Source organism: Eptesicus fuscus, chromosome 2 (genome assembly GCF_027574615.1).
Source record: "Eptesicus fuscus isolate TK198812 chromosome 2, DD_ASM_mEF_20220401, whole genome shotgun sequence".
Classification (NCBI taxonomy): Eukaryota; Metazoa; Chordata; class Mammalia; order Chiroptera; family Vespertilionidae; genus Eptesicus; species Eptesicus fuscus.
This window is the reverse complement of record NC_072474.1, coordinates 23,929,867-23,953,948: the sequence shown is the minus strand read 5'-3', so window position 1 is coordinate 23,953,948 and position 24,082 is coordinate 23,929,867. Positions and strand designations below refer to the sequence as shown.

Genomic DNA, 24,082 nt, shown 5'->3' with positions numbered 1-24,082 from the left:
ATATACATATATGGTCTGTTTCTTAAAAAATGTAGCTACATGATTTGTGTTCCTTTTTTTCAGCTTAGAAAGCCTGTTAAATGAAAATAAAATAGAGTATGTGGATATTTACTGAGATTCAAGATTATGGTTGTATGCATCTTGCTTTCCGGTGAAACTAGAATAAAAATGTCTAGCTACACAAGAAGAATGCCAGAAATTAAGAAAATCAACTAGAGATAAGGGTTGAAGTGGGGTTTGCTGTCATCCTAGGTGCAGTTCTTGGGGGATCAGTCTTGAGTTAGAAGGTACTTCTTCCAGAACTAAAACGTTTTTCTCCTTCCTGGGGAATCAGGGAACTAGTGCAGCTTCTGACTAACGCCGACAATGACTGAAAATCACTTCAGGCACTTGCTGATGATTGAAAAGTATTGCAGACATTCTAACCTTTATTAATCCCAAAGCCAGTCTCTTCCAGACTCAAAGTACCCATATATGCCATGTGGCTGAGAAGAGAACTGTTTCAATGTCATTAAGAATTCTGTTTCAGATTTAGATGTAAGCCCTGCCAAAAGTTACAGAAACTCTAAGCACTATAACATGTTATCTTTTTCGCTATTTTTAATAGTCTTCTATTTTCACTCTTAACTAGTTTGTAAAATTGTGATTGCATCAGCTTTAAACTATCATTATATCATCATTTTTATTATATGAATAAAATTGAGGCAGCTATTGCATTAATGATTACAATTTAACTAAACAACTGTACTGTTAAAGAAAAGGCATGCCACTTCTCTCTCTGCACTGTGCCCCACAGTAGCAGAGTCTTAGGCCCAGGAATGCCATCTGTGCCTCTGCTCTTTGGGCAAAAAGAAGAGGCTCCTTCTAGGAGTGAATGATGATTCACATGCTGACTTAAAATCTTTTTCTTATTATTATAAGTGTAAGTGATAGAGTATTTGCCAACAATGAAAATATTTTGAAGATTTAGGCTTAAAGAAAGGTGTTAAAGTATTAAAGTGAAAAAGGCAGACCATAACATTTTATAGACTGTCAATTAGGCAAAACAAAACAGGACACGATGAACCCCGTTTTAAATAAAGACAATGAGAGTAAGAATAGTGGCTATATTTGAATAGTGGGATTAGGATGATGTTTAGTGCCCTCATTTATCATATTTTTCAAAACCTCTCTCTATATGTAACATATACAAATATATGAATAAAAATATAAAATACATGTAAACAAAAAACTATTTAAAATACATATGTTCTCTGTTGAAAATTTATAAAATACAAAAAATATAAAGAAGAGAAAATATTGCCCACAATCTAACCTCTCAATATTTTCGTGTTTTTTTTTTAATAAGTTTTTCATAAAGAAGCAAATTGGACAGATGAGCTAAGTTGCCTAGTTATTGTTGTTGTTGTTTTTCTCTATCTCAGGCTTCATTTTTTACTTTTTGAGGTCCAAAAATTTCCCCACAACGTTTAAGACAAACCCAAGCTGGGAAATTTAACATTTTAAGGGCCCTGGCCTAGGTCTCTTGGTTTAATGACATTCTACCAACACAAGGTGGCAGCAACAGCAGAAGAAAGAGGAAGCTGCCTCCACCTGCTGAATTGGAGTTGTTGCCTTCCCAGCATAATCAAAAGGAAGTTTGGCATTTATGTAGTGGCAGAACAAGGCAGATGGTGGGTTGGGCTGATATACAGTGGAATAGGCAGAAAAGTGGCCAAGACAAAATCGGTAGGCAAGGTTATCTAGAACCCTAGACCAGAGGTTGGCAAGCTTTTCATGTAAAGAAACAAATTGTAAATATTTTAGGCTTTGCAGGACACACAATCTCAACTGCAACTACTCAACTCTGGAGATTGAAGAGGAAAGCTCAGAAAGCCAAAATGATTCTGACTTAAAAGGGCTCCAGTCCCTGAGTCGTTTTGGATAAGAGGTGGGCTGCCTGGTGAAGGGCACAGGAAGTCATGAGCAGGGACAGCTTGATCCTGAGATCCAGTGTGAATGAACCAGGCACTCATGGATGGCTTTATTCCAGAACTTAAACCTGTCTCTTGAACGTGTGTTACTCACAGGAGGGCTCACTGAGATACAAATAGATGCAAATTCATGGATAGAGTGGAACAGATGGGGGAGGGAGAGGAAGACTGTTCTTGACCTTGACATTTGACCAACATGGAAAAATAAAGATTAGGAATGATAGGATGATAGATGTTCTTTAATTGATGGGATGAAACTGTGTCATTTATTTCACCCAGATACTATATCTCATTCAATTTGCAAGCTTTTTTTTTAAAATTTAGAAACACGACTATATAATTACCTTAATATTCTAAATACAGTTTGGAAATTATTTAATTCAATCAGGCACACTGACTAAAAATAGAGCTTTGTTTTAGGTGTGAAATGGCTCATGAAAATATTTTTAACACCCGATGGTTTGGATTTGTGCAATTGCGATTGTTTTATGATGTATGAAATATAGTAGATGTGTATTGATGGCACTCAAGTAATGTTTATTGATAATACTAATGAAAATAATCTTTGTACTCCAGACTCTTCCCTGCCTAATTCTCCAGCAACAGTTCCAACAGATGGCTTTATTAAGTATGGTGAAAGTAGCTATTCTCTCATGAAGTTAAAGTTGCAATGGCATGAGGCAGAAGATAACTGCAAGCTTCATACTTCTCTTATGGCTAGCATTCTAGATCCCTATACTGATGCATTTGCATGGATGCAAATGCAAACATTTAATGAACCTGTGTGGATCGGCCTGAACAGTAACTTGGTAAGATGTGGACACATGTTTGACTTGACATGATTGATAAATTGTGATAGAATATGATTGTCTTTCTGTTGATCTTGTTAAACACTTGCTATGTGTAAGAAACTGTGCCGGGGTATATGAATAATATTAATATGAACAAGACCCAGTCTTTCAAATATACAGTGCCTTCAAGGATCTAGTAAGCTAGTGATGTATGTCGGAAATCAAACAAAGACTTACCTAACTTATATTAACTCTTATGTTGCTTTTAAATTTTATTTTGACTTATAGTTGACATAAAATATTATATTAGTTTCAGGTGTACAACATAGTGATTTAACATTTATATATACCTTGCAGAGTGATCACCACAATAAGTCTAGTAACCATTTGTTATTTTACGAAGTTATTAGAATATTGACTCTACCCCCTATGCTGTACATTACATCCCTGTGACTCATCTACTAATGGGAAGTTTGTACTTCTTAATTCCCTTCCCCTTTCTGTTCATCTCTGCATCCACTCCCCTCTGGCAGCCATCAGTTTTGTCTCTGCTTCTGTGAGTTTATTTCTGGTTTTATATATTTGTTTGTATTGTATATTATATTACACATACAAGTAAGTGAAATTATATAGTATTTGTCTTTCTCTGACTTATCACACTTAGCATAATACCCTCTAGATCTATCCATGTTGTTGCAAATGGTCTTTTCATGAAAGTAATATTCTGTTGGATAATCTTCATTATCCACTCATCTATTGATGGACAACTCTCCTGTTGCTTTTTAATTTGCTTTTAAAATTAAATTCTGCAGCTAAACAGTTTTATTTATTAATTTGTGTCGTGATGACAACTATGGCATGGGAATTAAGAAAGCAGGTAAGGGGTATAATTCCTGGGTGATCAGGATACTTTTTATCTTTTGGGGTAAGCCATTCCAGAGTTGTTTTCAGTCCTGAAGTTGTGGAGCTTCCATCCACATGTAAGAACTATCATTGCAGTCAATTCCCTGTGTTCCATGTTGGCAGAGAATAGGGTGGAGTGAGAGATGAGCCACAGAACTAAGAATGGTGATGGAATTGCCAAAACATTCTCAAAATGAGTTGTTTCTGATGCCCTGTGATCCACCTACCCTCCGTCCATACATCTATTCATTTAGCTAGTCAACCAGCAAAACTTCCTAGTGGAAGAGCCAGAGGTGTCAAGAAGTAATTAAGAGATACTACATGAAGAGTCAAAGAGAGGCTATAAAAATGCTTCAATAGGAGAGAAAAGGGGTCAATTAGCCATGAGAGAGGACCAGGAGCGCTTCTCAGAAAAAGTAAAACGTAGTGTGGGATGTGAAACATAAGGGAGGAGTACCAAAAAGAGAGAAAAAGATAGAAGGGCATAACACTGAAAAGTAGGTTGGTGTCAGATTTTATAGAGCTTCTAATGCCATGAGGCAGAGATTTAAAATTTATGCTTCATGCCATGGGTACTTCCCAAGTAGGGAAGTGAATATTTAAAAGTAAGTAGTTCCATAATGATTTCTGTTATTAAACTTAGCAAGGCATTTTTATGTCTGTGTTGACTATTTTAGTAGTTAATTCGTTTGATAATTCATTCATTTTCTTCTCACAGATGTAGTCATAATTCTCTTAGGAGAATTTTATTTGTTTTTAGAAAGATTAAATGGCTTTCTACTATACAAGTATTTATAACTAAAACATACTATTGTTTTCCTTACATCTATGGAGTTAATGATTATATAAGCACTAGAGGTCCGATGCATGAAATTTGTGCAAGAGTAGGCCTTCCTTCCCCCGCTGCCGGCACCAGCTTCCCTCTGGCACCCGGGACCCGGGCTTCCCTCGCAGCCTCTGCTTCATCAGGAAGGTCGTCCAGAAGGACATCCAGAAGGATAGGACATTTGGTCTAATCAGCATATTACACTTTTGTTATTATAGATTATTTGATTAAACATGGTAGAATACTACAAAATTCCAACTTGAGATAACACAGGCTTTTGATTTGTTCATTAAATCTATCATAATTGCCTTGGTAAATTAAATAGCGCATTCAGAAATGGGACGATTGTTTGAATTGTTTAAAAATTCTATTTTCTCTGTTTAATGTTATATACCATGTATTCTTAGGCATTACATATGAAATCTCTTTTAGACGGTTAAAAGGATTATTGATAAGCAATGTTTTTCATGTAATCAATTAACTTTTATGTGGCCATGAATTTGACTAAATTTAATAAGAAAGTAAGTGTGCAAATTGAATAAAACAGTTAGCTTTTAAAAAAACGCCATCATGACCAGTTATAGTTGAAAGACCACATAACTGGAAGGCAAGGCCTACGTCCCTCTATTCTTTATTCCTAGGGCCTTGCCAAGTCATTTGTCACTGGCCTATTTTAACAGCCGAACAATAAGATGAGAAGAAATGTTTCTTTCCAGGGTCCATGAGTTTAATGAAAATTACCTAAGTTTTATTAATATTTTAATGGTGATATAATAAATATTTTATTTGTTCAGGAGATAAAACTTTTGTTTGGCACTGAAAGCTTACAAACAAGAAGAATTTCATAGAATATTACTTAACTTTTTAAGTCAGTTTTTTAAATTATCTTCCAAATATGTGTTTATTGTAGCCTCCTTTTTAAGAAGGGCTGCATTTACTGAATTTGAATGGGTAGAAATGATTCATGTTGTTTTTTAAAATTCCTAAATGTCGAAAGCTCTTTGTAATATCATAGTCTTAAATATACTCTTCACTTGGTTCTTCTGATACTTTCTAAATCAAGCAAGACTTCACATTAATGGTTGTTTTTGTTCTTGCAGACCAATGGTGAATACAATTGGATTGATAAATGGAGGGTGAGGTATACTAATTGGGCTACTGATGAGCCCAAACTGAAAACAGCATGTGTTTATATGGATCTTGATGGCTACTGGAAGACAGCACAGTGCAATGAAAGTTTTTATTCTCTCTGCAAAAGATCAGATGGTAATTGAATACCCAAAAACAATCTAGGGATTTTCAATTTTCTCAATAAGCTAATATATAACACTGTTGATATTATTAAACTGTAACATGTCTTGGATAGCTTAAGAATAAGATAAAACATATTCCTTTACCTAACAAAAGATTGACTTGGTAATAAACAAATGTACATAGATCAAAACAGTGGAGATAGAAATTTCCTTCATTGCAAGAGTTTATTTGCTCTTTATAAATTTCTGAAATCTTATTATTGAGATATTTTTTCTGAATCTATGTCACATTCCCTAGGAAATTATGATTACTTTGATGTTGATAACCTGTAGATTCATCAGTCAGTGATATTACGGTGATAGGTCCTAGAATGCAGTCTTAGAATTGGATAAAGGTGATAAAGTCCTATAGTTTTAACTATAGCACTTAGTTTTATCACAGATGTCAGTCATAGCTAAGAAGGGTTTACAGGGATGAGGATTCCCCCACCCCTGAAAAAAGAGTGTCTTGAAGGGGGACTGTCTTTGCAAATTAATTTTGGTGATTTTGTTCTTTGGAACTTAACATCTACTTTCTTATCAGTGTGATTGATTGCCACAATACCTTAGTACATTATTTTGAAATATATTTAAAATGAAAAAAAAAAAAAAGGTAAAAGAAAACCCAATAATAAAAATGGTAGATTCAAATTATTGGGAATTAGAACTTAAAAAAAGATAATGATAGGGCCCTAGCCAGTTTGGCTCAGTGGATAGAGCATCGGCCTGCAGACTGAAGGGTCCAAGGTTTTATTCTGGTCAGGGGCATATGCCCGGGTTGCGGGCTCAATCTGCAGTGGGTCCTGTGCAGGAGGCAGATGATCAAAGATTCTCTCTCATCATTGATGTTTCTCTCTCTCTCTCTCTCTCTCTCTCTCTCTCTCTCTCTCTCTCTCTCTTCCTTCCTCTCTGAAACAAATTAAAAATATATATTAAAAAAATAAAAAATGATAGGTAACGAAATTTCCCATAGCTGCTAATATATTACTCTACAAACTACAGAAACTTCAGGTTGTACTTTATTTTGAATGTCTTTTTATTAACAGAAATCCCTGCCACTGAACCTCCACAACTGCCTGGAAGATGCCCGGAGTCAGAACAAACAGCATGGATTCCTTTCCATGGTCACTGCTACTATATTGAGTCTTCATACACGAGGCACTGGGGCCAAGCATCTCTGGAATGTCTTCGAATGGGTAAGTGCCATATTTACTGTATGAAAATCCCACAATCATCTATTCTGGATTACCATGATACAAGTAACATTGTACATTAAAAGCACAAGGAATGTAAAAATACATAATAATTTATATTGTAAAATACTTAATGATTTATATTGTAACAGAATGGTCAACATCACGCCCTCCCCAAAATGTAATTTCTAATATTGTAGCCTAATATACTAAACTGTTAGGATTTACATTCTCAGTTATTCAGAGTATTGTATTCATGTCCTATCACCAATAAGCTCAGGTTTCACAAGAACCATTTTGCTTTACCATTGACAGAAAAGCATTCATATCTGGGTATCTTATTTGTAAAGAAATACAAAAGAAAAAACAGGTAGACATGACATAAGTGAATAAATTTCCCCTTGAAATAAAAATGTCAAATAAAGTTAATTTTTTAGGGTATGTCTAAAAATTCACTTAATTAAATTTCATTGAATATTTTACTGTTTTTCTTTTTTTGTGTTTTTTTGGTTTTTTTTTTTACTAAATTTTGATTATGCCCTAAATCAGTGTTCTTCATCTGACAATGGTGTGCAAGAATTGCAGCCTCATTTCCCTCAGGTCCATTCAAAAGTTAACCTTGACTTTTATGTTTATATTTTTCAGTTTTATTGAGGTAAAATTGACATAAAGTTATAATACATTTAAAGTGTACCACATGATAATTTGACATACATATATTGTGAGAGGACTTCCAGCATCAAATTAATTAATACATCATCACCTCACATATAGGGTGGGGGCAAAAGTAGGTCTACAGTTGTGAGTACATGAAACACAGAGTTTATACTTGTATTTATTTATTAACTAGAGGCCCAGTGCACAACATTCGTGCACTGGGTGGAGGGGGGGTCCCTCAGCCCAAGCTGTGCCCTCTCGCAGTCTGGGAGCCCTTGGGGGATGTCCAACTGGGGAGTGGGCCTAAGCTGGCCGTTGGACATCCTTAGCGCTGCCGTGAGCCCGGCTTCTGCTCCTTAGCCAGGCTTGCTGCTCCTTAGTGCTGCTGTGAGCTTGGCTTCTGGCTGAGCGGCGCTCCCCCTGTGGGAGTGCACGGACTACCAGGAGGCAGCTCTTGCATTGAGCATCTGCCCCCTGGTGGTCAGTGCACATCATAGCAACCAGTTGTTCTGACATTCGGTCAATTTGCATATTAGTCTTTTATTATATAGGATTATTGTATTATTTTCCATATGAATAACTGTAAATATACTTTTGTACCACACTGTATTTACTTTTTTTTTCTTTTTTGGTGAGTTCTACTTAAGTTCTCCTCTCTTTAACAAATTTCAATTATATGATACAATGTTATTAACTATAGTCACCGTATTTTACATTAGATCCTTTGGCTTTATTCATCTTATAATTGGAAGTTGTACTCTTTACCAGCCTCTCCCCATTTCCCCTACCCCTCAGCCCCTACCAACGACCATTCTACTTTCTGTGAGTTGTTTTTTTTTTTTAATTCCACATATAAAGCTTATATCATGCAGTATTTGTCTATCTCTGGCTTATTTCACTTAGCATAATGCCTTCCTGGTTAATCAATGTTGTTGCAAATGGCAGGTTTTCTGTCTGTTTAAGGACCGAGCAATATTTCATTTTATATATATATAAATTTTTATATATATATATTTATATATATATTTATATATATGTATATAATATATACATATATTTATATAAATTTATATATATATATTTATATATATATATATATATATATATATATATATATATACACACCCACACACATACACACACACATTGATTGTTCAATGGAATGTTTTTAAATCTCCATATATATGTGGATTTTTGTTTTCTTCTTGTAATTGATTTCTAGTTTTATAACATTGTAGTTAGCAAAGATGCTTGACATAATTTCAATATTAAATTTATTTGGACTTTTTTGTGGCCTAACATATGATCTACTTTGAGAAAGTTCTGTGTTCTTGAGAAGAATATGTATTCTTCAGCAATTGTATGGAATGTTTCATTATTGATTTTTTTTTGTTGTTTGAATGACCTATCTATTGTTGAAAGTGGGGTATTGAAATCTTCTACTGTTATTGTTTTGAGGTCTGTTTATCCCTTTAAATCTGATAATATTTGCTTTCTATATTAAGGTACTTCAATGTTGGGTGCATATGTGTTTACATATGTTATCTTCTTTAACAAATTGACCCCTTTATCATTATACGAGAGGCCCGGTGCATGAAAACTCATGCACTGGAAGGGGGGTCCCTCAGCTCGGCCTGCCCCATTTCACAGTCCAGGAGCCTTCAGGGGTGGGAGGCAACCTGGTGATCAGGGGAAGGTGATGCCCTATAACACCTCTGCTGCTGCCACTGCCGACAGCGCAAGCCTTGGCTGGCCTGGGTTACCTGAGCCTCAGCCGCCATTCGAGGCTTGCCTGTGCCTTGGGCTGGCCCTGGGCATCTGGGCAGCTGCCATCTGAGACTTGCCTGTGCCTTGGGCGTTGGCTGGGCAGCCGCCATCCGAGGCTTGCCTGCACCTCGGGCCGGCCCTGGACAGCTGGGGGGCTGAGGGGACTGGGGAACTCCTGGCCTTGCCATGCGCCTGCCACCCCGGTGGGGCTGAGGGAACTGGGTGCCACCATCTTGTGGCTGTGGGTGCCGCCATCTTTGAGGGTGGGACAGCCAATTAGCATATTCCCTCCTTATTGGCTATGGGCGCCTCCATCTTTGTTATGGCGTGAGGGTCAATTAGCATATTCCCTCTTTATTAGATAGGATAATGACTTTTTTTGTCTCTGATTATAGGTTTGGATAAAGTCTATTTTTTTCTGATACAAGTATCCAACCTGCTCTCTTTTGTTTTCCATTTATATTGAATAATTTTTTCCAGCTGTTCACTTTGAGCCTATGGGTATCCATAAAGAAATGAATTACTTGTAGACAGCATATAGTTGGATCTTGTTTCTTTTAATTTATTCACTCACTTTATACCTTTTGATTGGAGAAGTTAGTCAATTTGCATTCATAGTAATTATTGATAGGTATGGACTTACTATTGCCATTTTGTTCATTGTTTTCTGGATGCTTTATAGTTTCTTTGTTCCTTTCTTTCTCTTTTGTTCACTTCCTTTGTGATTTGATCATTTTCTGTAGCAGTATGCTCAGATTCCTTTTTCTTTATCTTTTGTGTATCTACTCTAGGTTTTTGCCTTGTAGTTACCATAGACTTACATGAAATATTTCATAGTTATAGTAACCAATTTAAAGCTGATAATAACTTCACTATGAATGCATACAAAAGCTTTACATTTTTATAACCCCTCCCCCCATTTTATATTTTTGATGTCATAGTTTACTTTTTTGTTGTTATTGTTAATCCTCACCCAAGTATATTTTCTCCATTGATTATTAGAGAGAATGGAAGGGAGGGGGAAAGACACAGAGAGAGGAACATCAATGTGAGAGAGACACATCAATTGGTTGCCTCCAGCATGTGCTCCGACTGGTGCAGGGGATTGAACCTGCATGCCCTTTACTGGAATCGAACACACAACCCTTTAGTCTGAGGGCTGGTGCTCTAACCACTGAGAAAACTGGATAGGGCACAATTTACATTTTTTATATTGTGTATCCATTAACAAATTATTATATTTATAGTTATTTTTAGTACTTTTGTCTTTTAACTGTTATACTAGAGTTAGAAGTGATTTACCAACCACCATTATAATATCAGAGTATTCTGAATTTTACTTTATATTTACCTTTATCAGTGAGTTTTATATTTTCAAATGTTTTTGAATTACTAATTAGTGTCCTTTTGTTTCAGTATAATGAACTCTCTAACAATTCTTATAAGACTGGTTTATTGTTGATTAACTCTTTCAGCTTTTGTTTGTCTGGAAAAGTTGCTCTCATTTACCATATTTTCCGGCATACAAGACGACTTTTTAACCCAGGAAAGTCTTCTATATGCCCAGTCCAGTCATCTTATACGCCAGAAAATACAGTAATTCTGAAGGAAAACATTGCTGGGTAGAGTATTCTTGGTTGGCAGTTTTTTTTCTTTAAACATTTAAAATATATTATCCCACTCTCTTCTGCCCTCATAGTTTCTGCTGAAAACCCACTTACAGTCTTATAAGTAACATTTCTCTTGCTTTTTTAAGAATGTCACTCTGTCTTTAACTTTTGACAATTTAATTATAATATGTTTCAATGTGGGTCTCTTTAAATTAATTGTATTTGGGACTCTGTAGGCTTCCTGGATCTAAATGTTTCTTTCTTTGTCCAGGTTAAGGAAGCTTTCAGCTATTGTTTCTCTGAATAAGCCTTCTGCACCCTTATTTTTCTCTTCCCTTTCTGGGACTTCTATATTGGCTTACTTGTTATTACAAGTCTCTTAATGTAGCTTCACTCTTTTTTATTCTTTTTTTTTCTTTTTGCTCACCCTGATGTATTTGACTGTCCTTTCTTTGAGTTAACTGTCCTTTTTTTTTCAATTTATCTAGTTAACCCTTGAACCCATCTATTGAAGTTTTTATTATTTATTTATTTATTCTATTTTTTTCTATTGAAGTTTTCAGTGTATTGATTATAATCTTTAGTTCTGTGATTTACGCTCTGTCAGGTAAGTCACTTATCTCTGTTCTATTAACATAAGTTTGGAGATTTATCTGGTTCTTTCGTTTGGAATATATTCTCTTATTTCATCATTTTCTCTGACTCTCTGCATTAGTTTCTGCACATTAGATAAAACAGACACCTCTCCCAGTCTTGAAAGATTGGTCTTGTTCAGAAGATGAACCTCATCAGTCAGCATGACGTTAGGTCCTACTTGTCTCTCAAACCTTTGTGATTGTCCAAGCCACCAGCTTTGCTTTAAGTAACTCCGTAGCATTTGAGGTGTGCCAAGATCTGACAGTATCCAAAGGGAAATGCAGGCTGATTAGAAGCTGAACCCTCAGGAAGCAGCTGAGAAAGTATGTGTACAAGTTCCTTCGAGAGGGATGTTGATGACCTGGCTTTACTGTTGCAGCAGGCCAGAGGGAAAAAGTGGCAGAAGTGTTCCTCAGCTCCTTCAGGCTCCATTGAAGAACACAGCTAGCCCCTAGATGCATGCAACTTAGCAGCCAAACCCTTGGGCAGCTGGTTGTAAAGTATGTGGTCAATCCTATTTCATGGAAAGATTTGGAGATGGGCTTTTTGACTGCTTTCTTTTAGCTAAACCCGTCAGGAGGGGAGGAGGGATAGCTGCAATGAGTCCTTGGGTACCATTAAGTATTGCTTCTTTATTTTCTATAGTCTTATGGGTTATGTGACTGCATGTACCATTGACTTCAGAAAATGTGTTTTTGGGGAATGTCCCTCAGAAGGGAACTTTAAAACTTGGGGTGCTAGATGTGTAGTCTAAACCCTTCACTCCATTTCATGAAGAATCTGGAAGTTGGGGGTTCCCTCCTTATTATATAGCACTATTCTAGGGGTGGCTTTTATGGAGAAAGTATGTCTTAGTCTTTATTGATTTAGATGTGGGCATTTTCTCTGTCACCCAATAGGAAGGAGTTACTCAGCTAGTATCTAGATTTCTCTGAGGGAATTGTTCCATGTGTAGATGTTTATTTGGTGTGTCCATTGAAAGAGAAAAGTTCAGGACCTTTCTATGTTGTCATCTTTGTCTCTCCCTATGAATTTTGGCTTTAAATTCTAAGTCAGATGAAGTCTGCTTTTTCAGTTATTGGGACTTTACTGTTAGATACATATCTGTCTATGATTGTCACATCTTTGTTATGAATTGAAACTTTAATCATAGTAAAATGTACTTATTTGTCTCTATTAATAAGTTTTGTTTAAAAGTCTATTTTGTGTAATATTGGTAAAGCCACTCCAACTCTTTTTTTAGTTACTATTTGCATGGCATATCTTTTCTATGCTCTTACTCTCAACCTATTTGTGTCTTTGAATCTCAAGTGTGTCTTTTGTAGGCAGCATATCCTATATAATAAAAGCATAATATGCTACGTGTCTGACCGATCGGTCAACCTTTTAGTTGACCATTCAACCAGTTGCTATATACACACTAACCACCAGGAGGCAGATGCTCTGACTGGTAGGTTAGCTTGCTGCTGGGGTCTGGCTGACCAGGACTAGGCCAGAGGGCCAGACATGCCCTGGAGCCCTCCCAATGTCCCTCCCCAGCCGGCCAACCTCCTGCAGTCCCCAGCCAGCTGGCCCCCATCAGCACCAATCGGTACTGGGTGAGATGGCCCTGATCACTGGCCAGGCCGAGGCACCCCACCTGTGCACAAATTTGTGCACTGGGCCTCTAGTAATGAAATAACTTAAAAATTTATTTTTATTTATTCTGCCAATCTCTGTGTTTTTTTTTAAATTGGAATACTTAAACCATTTATATTTAATGTATCTGCTGATAACGATTTATTCCTGCCATTTTACCATTTGTTTTCTATATGTCTTACATCTTTTGGTTTCTCTATATTATTTATTCCTTCTTTTATATTAAATGTATGATTTCTAGTCTACCATTAATTTTCTTGTTTTTTATTTTACTATATTTTGTTTAGTTATTTTCTTAGTGGTTGCCCTGGGGATGACAATTAACATCTTAATAATATACAACAATCTAGTTCAGATTAATATCAATTTTGCTCTTATGTAGCTCTATTCCTCCTGCAATCCTTTGTGATATTGTTGTCATACAAGTACACCTTTGACAAATTTGTTGGTGTTCTTATTGCTTTTGTGGAGCAGAGGATACTCAGGGGTCCTTACTCTGCCATTCCTTATGATGTCAACTGAATTCTGTTTTGGATTTTTAAAATTAAAATATGTTTTATTTTATGTTTGAGTATTTTTTTAAAATTTTTCAATGAATATGTAGAAACTTTGTTTTAGGTGACTGTATTTTTCTGTAAGTAATGTAAACGATTCTCATTTATTAAAATACATCACCAATATTTTGAAATAGCTATTGTCTATAAAATATATTTACTAATGGACTATGTAGTATGTAATCAAATCAAACATCCAAAGGACCCAGTAACATGGGATGCAGGCATCTAAAATAAGCGCGCAACATTTAGAATGCCTGGATCATGCCATGACTTTGCCCTCTATTATCATTACAATCTCGGCCAATTATTTATCTTCTGCATTTATATTTAACTATAAAATGGGTACTAATAGTACCCATTTAATAAGGTGGTTGTAAAATTTTAGTGAGATCATGCTTATAAAGCCCAAAGCAAAATGTCTGGCAGGAAGTGCTTAAATTATATTAGTTATTATTATTAAAAATATAGCTATTTACTATAAAATCTAATGCTGACACTGAATCAGACTTAATCTAATGTATGTTGTCAATGTCATAGTCATTGAACCAATTTTTCAGTTTTCCCACTTTTTATTTTGTACAGTCCTATACATAACAGCTGGATTAATACTCCTGTAGTGCATTGCACCATTCTGTTGCCTGAAAAAACTAAATGATCTTTATTACCACATTGCCCTAAATACCCATTTCCTGCCATCTGCAGTGAGGCCTAACCCATCTTTTTTCACCCACTTATCATATTAGTCCAGCCAAACTGCACTATCTGTTAACAACTACTAACAATTAACAACTACTAATTCCTCCCAATATCTATCTATCTGTCTGTCTGTCTATCTATCTATCTATCTATCTATCTATCTATCTATCTATCTATCCATCCATCCATCTTGAGGATCAGGCCTAAACTGGCAGTCAGACATCCCTCTCATAATCTTGGACCATTGGCTCCTAATCACTCACCTGCCAGCCTGCCTGGTCGCTCCTAACTGCACCCCTCCCCCCTGCCAGTCTGATTGCCCCTCACTGCCTCTGTGTGCTAGCCTGATCACCTCTAACTGCCCCACTGCCGGCTTGGTCACCCCCAACTGCCCCCCTCCCCCGCCAGCCTAGTCACCCCTCACTGCACCCCCTACAAGCCTAATTGCCCCTAATTGCCCTCCCTGCTGGCCTGGTCACCCTCAACTGCACCCCCCCCCCGCCCCCGCAAGCCTGGTCGCTGCTAAATGCCCCACCCCCTGCAGACCTGGTCACCTCTTACTGCCCCGCCTGCCAACCTGGTCACTCCCAAATGCTCCCCCTGCTGGCCTGGTCACCCCCAACTCCCCCCCCCCCCCCCCCCCCCCCCGCCAGCCTGGTCCCCCATGCATCCTGCTGTTCAGTCGTTTGGTCATCCCTCACTAATCCCCCTGCTGGCCTGGTCACCCCATGCAGCCTGCTGTTCGGTCGTTTGGTCATGCCTCACTAACCCCCCTTCTGGCCTGCTTGTAGGCAGCCATCTTGTGAGGGTGTGAGGGTCAATTTGCATATTACCTCTTTATTATATAGGATAACCCTCTTAAGACATTCTATGTCCTACTCATCTTTGCATATCCTACAGCAACTCAGTGTATGTACACAAATGATGCTTTAAAAAAATGTACTTTCAGAATAGAAACTGAAATTCTGAAAAGACAAATGTCTACTCTTTAAAATCCTCCCCTTAAGTGGACATGTTAGAATGATTTATATTGGTCGTAATATAAATACTTTCGAGATAAAAAATATTTTCAGCTACTTAAATGTACTTCCAGCATATTTGTTCTTTTATATTTTGCAGGTGGTTCTTTGGTTTCTATTGAAAGTGCTGCTGAATCAAGTTTTCTGTCATACCGAGTTGAGCCACTTCAAAGCAAAACCAATTTTTGGATAGGATTATTCAGAAATGTTGAAGGTAATTTTTGCAGGATGATTATTTAATCACAAATATTTCAAACCATTGTGTGGTAAACAAGGTTTCCATTCCAGAAAGTCTTGCCTTAAACAATGGTTAATTTGTGAAGAGTTTGAATATACAAACATATTTTCATTTGATATAAGAACTGAAATTTTAAATGACCCATATATTATGCTATCCTGAAAGATGCTAATTAAAAAAATAACTTCAGTAGCTAAGTTAGTTTAAGAAGCTTTGAAGCTCTGACCAGTTTGGCTCAGTGGATAGAGCATTGGCCTGCAGACTGAAGGGTCCCAGGTTCGATTCCGGTCAAGGGCATGTACCTTGGTTGCGGGCACATCCCCAGTAGGGAGGGTGCAGGAGGCAGCTGATCCATGTTTCTCTCTCATCGGTTTCTAACTCCCTGTCCCTCTCCCTTCCTCTCTGTAAAGAAATCAATAATATATATATATATTTTAAAAGAAGCTTTGAAAATATTTTCTGCCTTTGCCAGAATAAAACTTAGGGAAGGATACGTATTCATATTTGTATTAATTAGTAATAAATTTTCACCTAAAGCTGTATAAAAAACATATTCTCAGTTTAGTTCCCTGTAGTCATTATAATCTTGCCTATTAAAAGTCTGACTATAAACAATTATTAATTATAGTATATAATATGCTTACAAGTTTTACTTGGATAAATTGAACTTAACTTAAGATAGGTTATTTTTAACTTGTGCTTTTATTGGCTGCATCTGATAAACAGGAAAGTGGCAATGGATAAACAATAACCCACTCTCCTTTGTCAACTGGAACACGGGAGAGCCGTCTGGTGAGCGAAATGATTGTGCCTCTTTAGTTGCATCTTCTGGACATTGGAATAATATTCACTGTTCTTCCTACAAAGGATATATTTGTAAAAGACCAAAAAGTAAGTAAGAATTTGCCCTATGGCACATATGTTCACAGGCTACCATTGCTTTGTAATATCAAGATGTCAGGTGTAGGATTATAATGTGACTACAGCTTCCTTGTGAGCGCTCCCCTGCATAAGTGAGAAATTCAGCCTACCGTGGTGACCTATTGCTGTCTGCAGCTCTGAGGGAGCAAAAACCACTCCGTGCCTGCTGAGCTGACAGAATGGTTTTGATTTATAATGGGATATCCATTAATATGGATTTGTGAAATTGCAGCAGTTTGGAGAGCCAGCCCACAAAAGCCTTATGGCATGAGAAGAAAAGGGTGAAACAGTCACCTTGGCAAACCAGAAGGGGCCAGGTTCTGGAAGGGAAACGGGATTTATTACAGCAAGTCCTGTATAAGACTAAATCATGTAAGCTTTAAGGAATAACTCTTCCAAGACGAAGTGAGCCTCCTACTGAGACCGAGTGGCAGACCATGGGAGGACAGGGATTGAGCAAATAGTGTTATTTGCTCATGATGTGATATTATCGGGACGTTAATAATGTTTTTATCTATCCCACTTCACATAATATTCTTCCCAACAGGTAAAATTGTTAATTTCATAATAGATGTAAGTAAATGAATTAGATGAATTATCACACCACCCCCATAGATTTTATTATTTTAGAATTTTATAGTTCTTCAGTCTTTTAAAACTCTGTTCTAAGATACTATCCACCCTTTGGTGCAATACTGGAATCTTATTTCACTTTCATTTAAATGCTTTGTAATACCTAAGGCCTCCATGAGTCAGTTTCAAAATTGCTAGCCTAGAATACATTTATGGATAGATTGGGCAGATTTTTGAGGGTCAGTATCAGAGACTCAAATGCAAATTGGAGGACTGTACAGGGGTGGGCAATAGTAGTTTTATAGTTGTGAGTATGTGAACCAGTTTATTCTTGTATTATTTACTAGAGGCCCAGTGCACTGGGGTGGGGGGTCCCCTCAGCCAGCCTGCACCCTCTCCAATCCAGGACCCCATGGGGGGTCCCCAGGATCAGGCCTAAACGGGCGGGCGGACATCCCTCTCACAATCCTGGATCACTGGCTCCTAATCGCTCACCTGCCTGCCTGGTCACCCCTAACTGCCCCCCACCCAACCACCGGCCTGATCGCCCCTCACTGCCTCTGCGTGCTGGCCTGATTTGCCCCTACCTGCCCCCCATGCCGGCCTGGTTGCCCCTCACGGCCCCCCTGCCGGCCTGATCACCCCACGCAGCCTGCTGTTCCATCATTTGATCATCCCTCACTAACCCCCCTGCTGGCCTGGTTGCCCCTAACTGTCCCCCCTGCTGGCCTGGTCACCCCCAACTGCCCCCCCACTGGCCTAGTCACCCCTCACTGCTCCCCCTGCCAGCCTAATAACCCCCAACTGCCACCCCTGCCAGCTTGGTGGCCCCCAACTGCCCCCCTCTGCCAACCTGGTTGCCCCTAACTGCCCCCGCCACTGGCCTGGTCACCCCCAACTGCCCCCCCTGCTGGCCTGGTCAGCCCCAACTGACCCCCCTGCTGGCCTGCTGGCCTCCAACTGCCCCCCCCCTGCTGGCCTGGTCGCCCCCAACTGCCCCCCACTCCCGCCAGCCTGGTCACCCCACGCAGCCTGCTTGTTCAGTTGTTTGGTCGTCCCTCACTAATCCCCCTGCCAGCCTGGTCATAGGCAGCCATCTTGTGAGGGCATGAGGGTCAATTTGCATATTACCTCTTTATTATATAGGATTAATTATTGCATTATTTATTTGTATTAAAGCTGTAAACCTTTTTCCTACCCCAGTATTTTCAGATATTTCAATATATTCAAACTCATCATACAGCTGTAGGATACTATTATAGAATATGTATAAATAGATATAAATAAATCTATCTATATCTGTGTATCAAATCTATCTATCTCTCATATATGGGTAATATATATAATATATAATACATGGTATATATATTATGGTGATATTACCATAATCCAAATATGGAGGATTTTATGTATCTGTGAACCAAATGATACTATCTATATGCAATTATTATGAATTTTAGAAGTATTTAATAAATTTCTTCTTTTCCAAACAGTTATTGATGCTGAACCTACCCATACATTAATGACAGAAAAAGGTAAGGCCATTATGAAATTTCAAGTTCCTTATTAGTAATGTATCAATATAGTTTGTTTAAAAAAACATAATAATCCCTTCCTATACTCCTTTCTGAAAGTAGTTAGTTAAATTGAATAGATGAGTAGTTGGGTTTTATATAAAAGCTATGTCATTATGGTATCAGCCTCCCTTGATTGATGCTTTGGAGCCAGAGTGGTGGTTTTACCATTGATGTTTTTAAAGACATTGATTTCTCCGTTACAAAGAGTTGCCTTATAAGAACTCATAGAAGAAATTTCTCTCAATAATCCCTGTGGCTTTTTTTTTTTTTAAAGCAATGGATTTAATTTCAATTTTATACATAACTTGAATTATGGCTGCTAAAAAAAACTCAGTGAGATTTATGGCTTGCTGCAACCCCCTTATTACCTCATGAGTGCTGTTTGTTAACTAATTTCACTCCTGAGCCCAGGTTTCTGCTACTTTTACTTTATTTTCCCCCTAATGTTTTCACTGGCTTTTTATTGTCATCATCATTATTATTACTAGTCTATTTATCTTCATATAATGTATTTGTAAGCAGCCTTAATTATTTTGAAACAGGTATAAATATTTTAAGATATTGATTATCTATGTAGCTCTATACTACATAGATAAATAAAATATTCTTGCAACTGAATAATAATCTTAACATCTAGAATAATCCTCTATTTCTGTTTTCATGTCCTGCATTTCTGTTGGACAAATATCACTGGAAAGAATATTTATGTATTTTAGTTTTTCAAAAAAGGAGTTTATGTTTTTCTGCACAGCATTCTACCCTCCGCCTCCCTCCACCTTTTTCCTAATGGTTTTATTTCTTTCTAGCTGACCCAAGGAAGATGGAGCCTTCTAAACGGTCTTCTGGTGTGGCAGGAGGAGTTGTCTTTGTGATCCTCCTGATTGCAGTGGGTGCTGGCCTCGCGGCGTATATGTTTTATAAGAAGAGACGTGTGCATTTACCTCAGGAGAGCACTTTTGAAAACACCCTCTATTTCAACAGTAGACCAAGCACAGGAACTAGTGACACAAAAGATCTCGTGAGCAACATTGAACAGAATGAGCATGCAGTCATCTAGAACCACAATGTGATTGAGGTATATTTGAATTCCATAGGATTATAACTAAAATGTTAAGGTTTTTAATTCAATCTGATAATTTTGTTTAAAATTAGGACTGTGTTGCACTGGTCTGTCCTTTTTCTTTGCCTAATTGCAGAAATAATTGCTCATTTTCTAGCCTAGCAAGATGTTTTCACAAAAGAGAGATAATGTTGACTTCCACTTTAAAAAATATCTTAGGTGAATACCTAGCACAATAATGCCAATATTTAAGCATCATTGGTATATAGCTATTGTCAACTGCATGTAGATTATAAGAACCCCAGAAACAACTATGCTTCTTGAAATAGTTTAAGGAGCTCCCAAAGAAATGTTACCCATTGAATAATAATTCAGGAATTAGAAGACCATTTTAAAAATTAAGTACAAATAACCTCAGGTGGCATAAAAATTTAGTCACTTTTTTTGTTGTTGTCAATCTTGAGTTTTCACTCCAATTATTTAGAATTGTATTTGTACCTGTGCAGAAAGAATAAGGCAGCTGAGAATGTTGTTTTCACCAAGCAGAATTTTGAGGTTGAATATTGCAAAGGTGTTCTTTGTCCTGTTATATGTATATCAGGAATGCAAAGATGTGAAATAAGAGTGTAAATTTGCATAACTGGATGTACTTTGATAATGTGAAATAAACATCAAAGACAAGGTCTATTTTTAAAAGGTTTGAATTTTGGTGATTTTGGTAAGTGTAAATGTTTTTTAAATGAGCTATATTAACCCATTTACTTTACATTTAAGTTTACCATTAAAATAAACAATCTTGTTAGTAGAGGAATTCTTTCAATTAAACTCTTCATCTCTTTAGAACAGAGAGGGTACTAAAACACTAAGTATAAAATGAATTTTACCATAATGACTTGCATAGTTCCCCCAGATCTTCCTCAAAACATTGACCCAGCTCAGAATTCAACAATCAAAGGCACTATTATTGGGAATTAGATCTCTAAATATCTTATTCTCAATTTAACAAATAATTTTTGCTCAATAATTTTGCCTTAAAGTTTCATGTCCTTTGAGAAATACATCAGAGGTTTCACACCTGACACATGAACCATATTGCCAGCTCATCCTTGCCTCCTTTCCCAAGGGGTTGTTTTCTCTCTCTCTCTTCTCTCTCTCTCTCTCTCTCTCTCTCTGACTCTCTCTCTCTCTGACTCTCTCTCTCTCTCTCTCTCTCTCTCTCTCTCTCTCTCTCTCTCTTCCCCTCTCTCTCTCTCTCTCATGTCTATCTTTCTTCTGTATCATCTATTTATCGATCAATATATTTTAAAGAATTGGCTCATGCTATTGTGGAGGCTTAATGAGTCCAAAATGTACAGGATAGGCCAGCAAGCTGAAGAGTGAGAGAAGAGTTGCAGTTGGAGTCCAAAGACAGTCTGTGGACAGAATTATTCTGGCTCTTTGTTCTATTAAGACCTTCAACTGATTAGATGAGGCTCACCCACATTTTGGAGGGTGATCTGCTTTACTCAAAGACCACTGATTTAATTTAATGTTATTCTCATAAAAACAAAACAAAACAAAAAAAAAACACACACCAAAAAAACCACCTTTATAAAACCATCAAGAATAATGCTTGACCAAATATCTGGGCACTGTGGCTCAGTCATATTGAGATATAAAATTAAGTATCACACTCCTTTATATAGTAATAGTTTTGTAATTATTTTTATAGAGGGAATAGAAGGATAATGCAGTCTTTAGCATGATTGATCAAAAATTTAAAACACCTTTGATAGTTTAGAAAAGATCCTTTTACCTAAACAACTTCCTACTGAAAATATGATGCAAATTTTTAGGATTATGGTGAAATATAGAAAAACTTCTATTGAATTGTATTCATATACAAGTACTGATATTTCAGGGTACTGGTTTTGAGGTGTTTTGTGGGTTTTTATTTTTTTTATTTTTGTATGTGCAGCAAGTAATCCTATCTAATAAAAGAGTAATATGCAAATTAACCATCACTTCGCTACACCCACAAGCCATGCCCACCAGCCAATCAGGAGAAAGTATGCAAATTAACCCAACCAAGATGGCTGCGGCCATGGAGGGAGCAGGAGGCTTGGGTTTCCCCAGCAATGGAGGAAGCCAAGCTTTCTGCACACCCTGGCAGGTCTAGGCCTCCACTCAAGGCTACAAAGTTTCAATTATAGAAGATAAATAAATCCCAACAAAAATGGCGGCAGCCATGGAGCTGGAGAGAGCAGGAGGCTTGGGTTGCCCCCGGCGATGGAGGAAGCCAAGCTCCCGCAGCCCTGGCCTGCCTTGGCCTCCACTAAAAAGTTTCAATTATAGAAGATAAATAAATCCCAAGAAAAATGGCTGCGGCCACAGAGCAAGCAGGAGGCTTGGCTCTGCTCAAGGCTACAAAGTTTCAATTATAGAAGATAAATAAATCCCAGATACCAGGGTCTCTGCTTGGGTCACCAGGGGGTGTGGCCAGCCTGCAAACCACCACAGGCCCCTTGCCCAGTCCGCCCCACGCCCCAAGGGAACCCCCCCCTGATCCGGGAAACCCTTCAGGGCAAACCAGCTGGCCTCCACCCATGCTCCAGGCCTCTACCCTATCTCATAAAAGAGTAATATGCAAATTGATGATCACTCCAACACACAAGATGGCTGCTCCCATGTGGTCAAAGATGGCTGCCTCCATGTGGACACAAGATGGCCACCACAAGATGGCCAGCAGGGGAGGGCAGTTGGGAGGAACCAGGCCTGCAAGGGAGGGCAGTTGGGGTGATCAAGCCTACAGGGGAGGGCAGTTAGGGGTGACCAGGCTGGCAGAAGAGGGAAGTTGGGGGTGACCGGGCCTGCAGGGAAGGGCAGTTGGGGGGGACCAGGCCTGCAGGGGAGGGCAGTTAGGGGCAAACAGGCTGGTAGGGGAGCAGTTAGACATCAATCAGGCTGGCAGGGGAGTGGTTAGGGGGTGATCAGGCTGGCAGGCAGAAGCAGTTAGGGGCAATCAGGAAGGCAGGCAGGCAAGCAGTTGGGAGCCAGCAGTCCTGGATTGTGAGAGGGATCTTCGACTGCCCATTTAGGCCCGATTCTACTGTGATCGGGCCTAAATGGGCAGTCGGACATCCCTCAAGGGGTCCCAGATTGGAGAGGGTGCAGGCTGGGTTGAGGGCACACCGCCCCCCCTGCATGAATTTTGTGCACCAGGCCTCTAGTCTTAAATATTATTGAATTTGATGACACTCACTAATCAGTTTGTTGACGTTTTTATCATGGAACTAGAGGCCCAGTGCATGAATTTGTGCACCTTGAAAGGAACTGTGAGCCGCAAGGCTGCAGTGGGCACAGGGGTGGGTCACAGCCCATCCTCCGCTCCCCCATCTGGCCCCTCCCACCATGGCCCCCGATCCCCTGTCTGCCAGCAACCCCACTCCTGCCGCTGCTCCCACTGATGGCACAGAGCTTTTGGGGCTGGCGCCAGCAGCGGGTGTGAACAGGGCTGGCACCATCAGTGAGCATGAGTGGTAGCTACTGCCCCAATCGCCCCTCAGGAGCAGGGGGAGGTGGAGAAGCCCTCATGGACAATTGGGGCCAGCAGCCGCTCACACCCATTGACAGTGCCGAGTGATCAGGACTGGCGCAGGCCCCAGCAGCAGGTGCAAGCAGTGGCTCTGGTGCTGGCTGTGGGTGTGAGTGGGGCCAGCACTAGCAGTGAGTGTGAGAGGCAGCTGCCAGCCCCGATTGCCCCTCAGGAGCATGGGGAGGTGGAGAAGCCCTCAGGGGCAATCAGGGCTGGCAGCCGCTGCTTGCATCCACTGACAGAACTGAGCAATCGGGGCTGGTGCCAGGCACCGGCAGTGGATGTGAGCAGGGCCGGCGCCAGCAGCAGGTGCAAGTGCCAGGTGGGATTGCGGTGTGTAGGAGCAAAGAATTTTCAGTAACCACCAGAGGCTCCCTTCAAAGACAGCGACCAACGCCCTGCCATGGTCTGGCGCCCCGCATTCACCTGCTCCACCATCCTGCTGCAGCTGATGCCTGACATGGTCTGCATGCCCCCTGGTGGTCAACACATGTCATAGCAAACGGTTGTTCGGTTGTTCCACTATTTGGTCTATTTGCATATTAGCCTTTTATTATATAGGATATTACAATTTTTGGCGG

The 24,082-nt window shown here is 39.0% G+C and overlaps 1 protein-coding gene across 4 annotated transcripts in view; it reads left to right on the top strand.

Moving 5' to 3' along the window:
* MRC1 (mannose receptor C-type 1) overlaps positions 1-24,082 on the top strand; it is a 120,287-nt gene that overhangs the window by 77,008 nt on the left and 19,197 nt on the right. For 3 of the 4 annotated variants that reach the window (XM_054725901.1, XM_054725899.1, XM_054725900.1), the window contains exons 24-30: positions 2,550-2,782; positions 5,594-5,759; positions 6,832-6,981; positions 15,659-15,772; positions 16,523-16,687; positions 18,784-18,825; positions 19,674-19,942. In XM_054725901.1, coding sequence (XP_054581876.1) covers positions 2,550-2,782; positions 5,594-5,759; positions 6,832-6,981; positions 15,659-15,772; positions 16,523-16,687; positions 18,784-18,825; positions 19,674-19,924 — 1,121 coding nt within the window. In that variant the 3' untranslated portion in view covers positions 19,925-19,942. Of the gene's footprint in view, positions 1-2,549; positions 2,783-5,593; positions 5,760-6,831; positions 6,982-15,658; positions 15,773-16,522; positions 16,688-18,783; positions 18,826-19,673; positions 20,628-24,082 lie in introns of those variants that run through there. The other variant, XM_008148833.3, reaches the window with a different exon arrangement.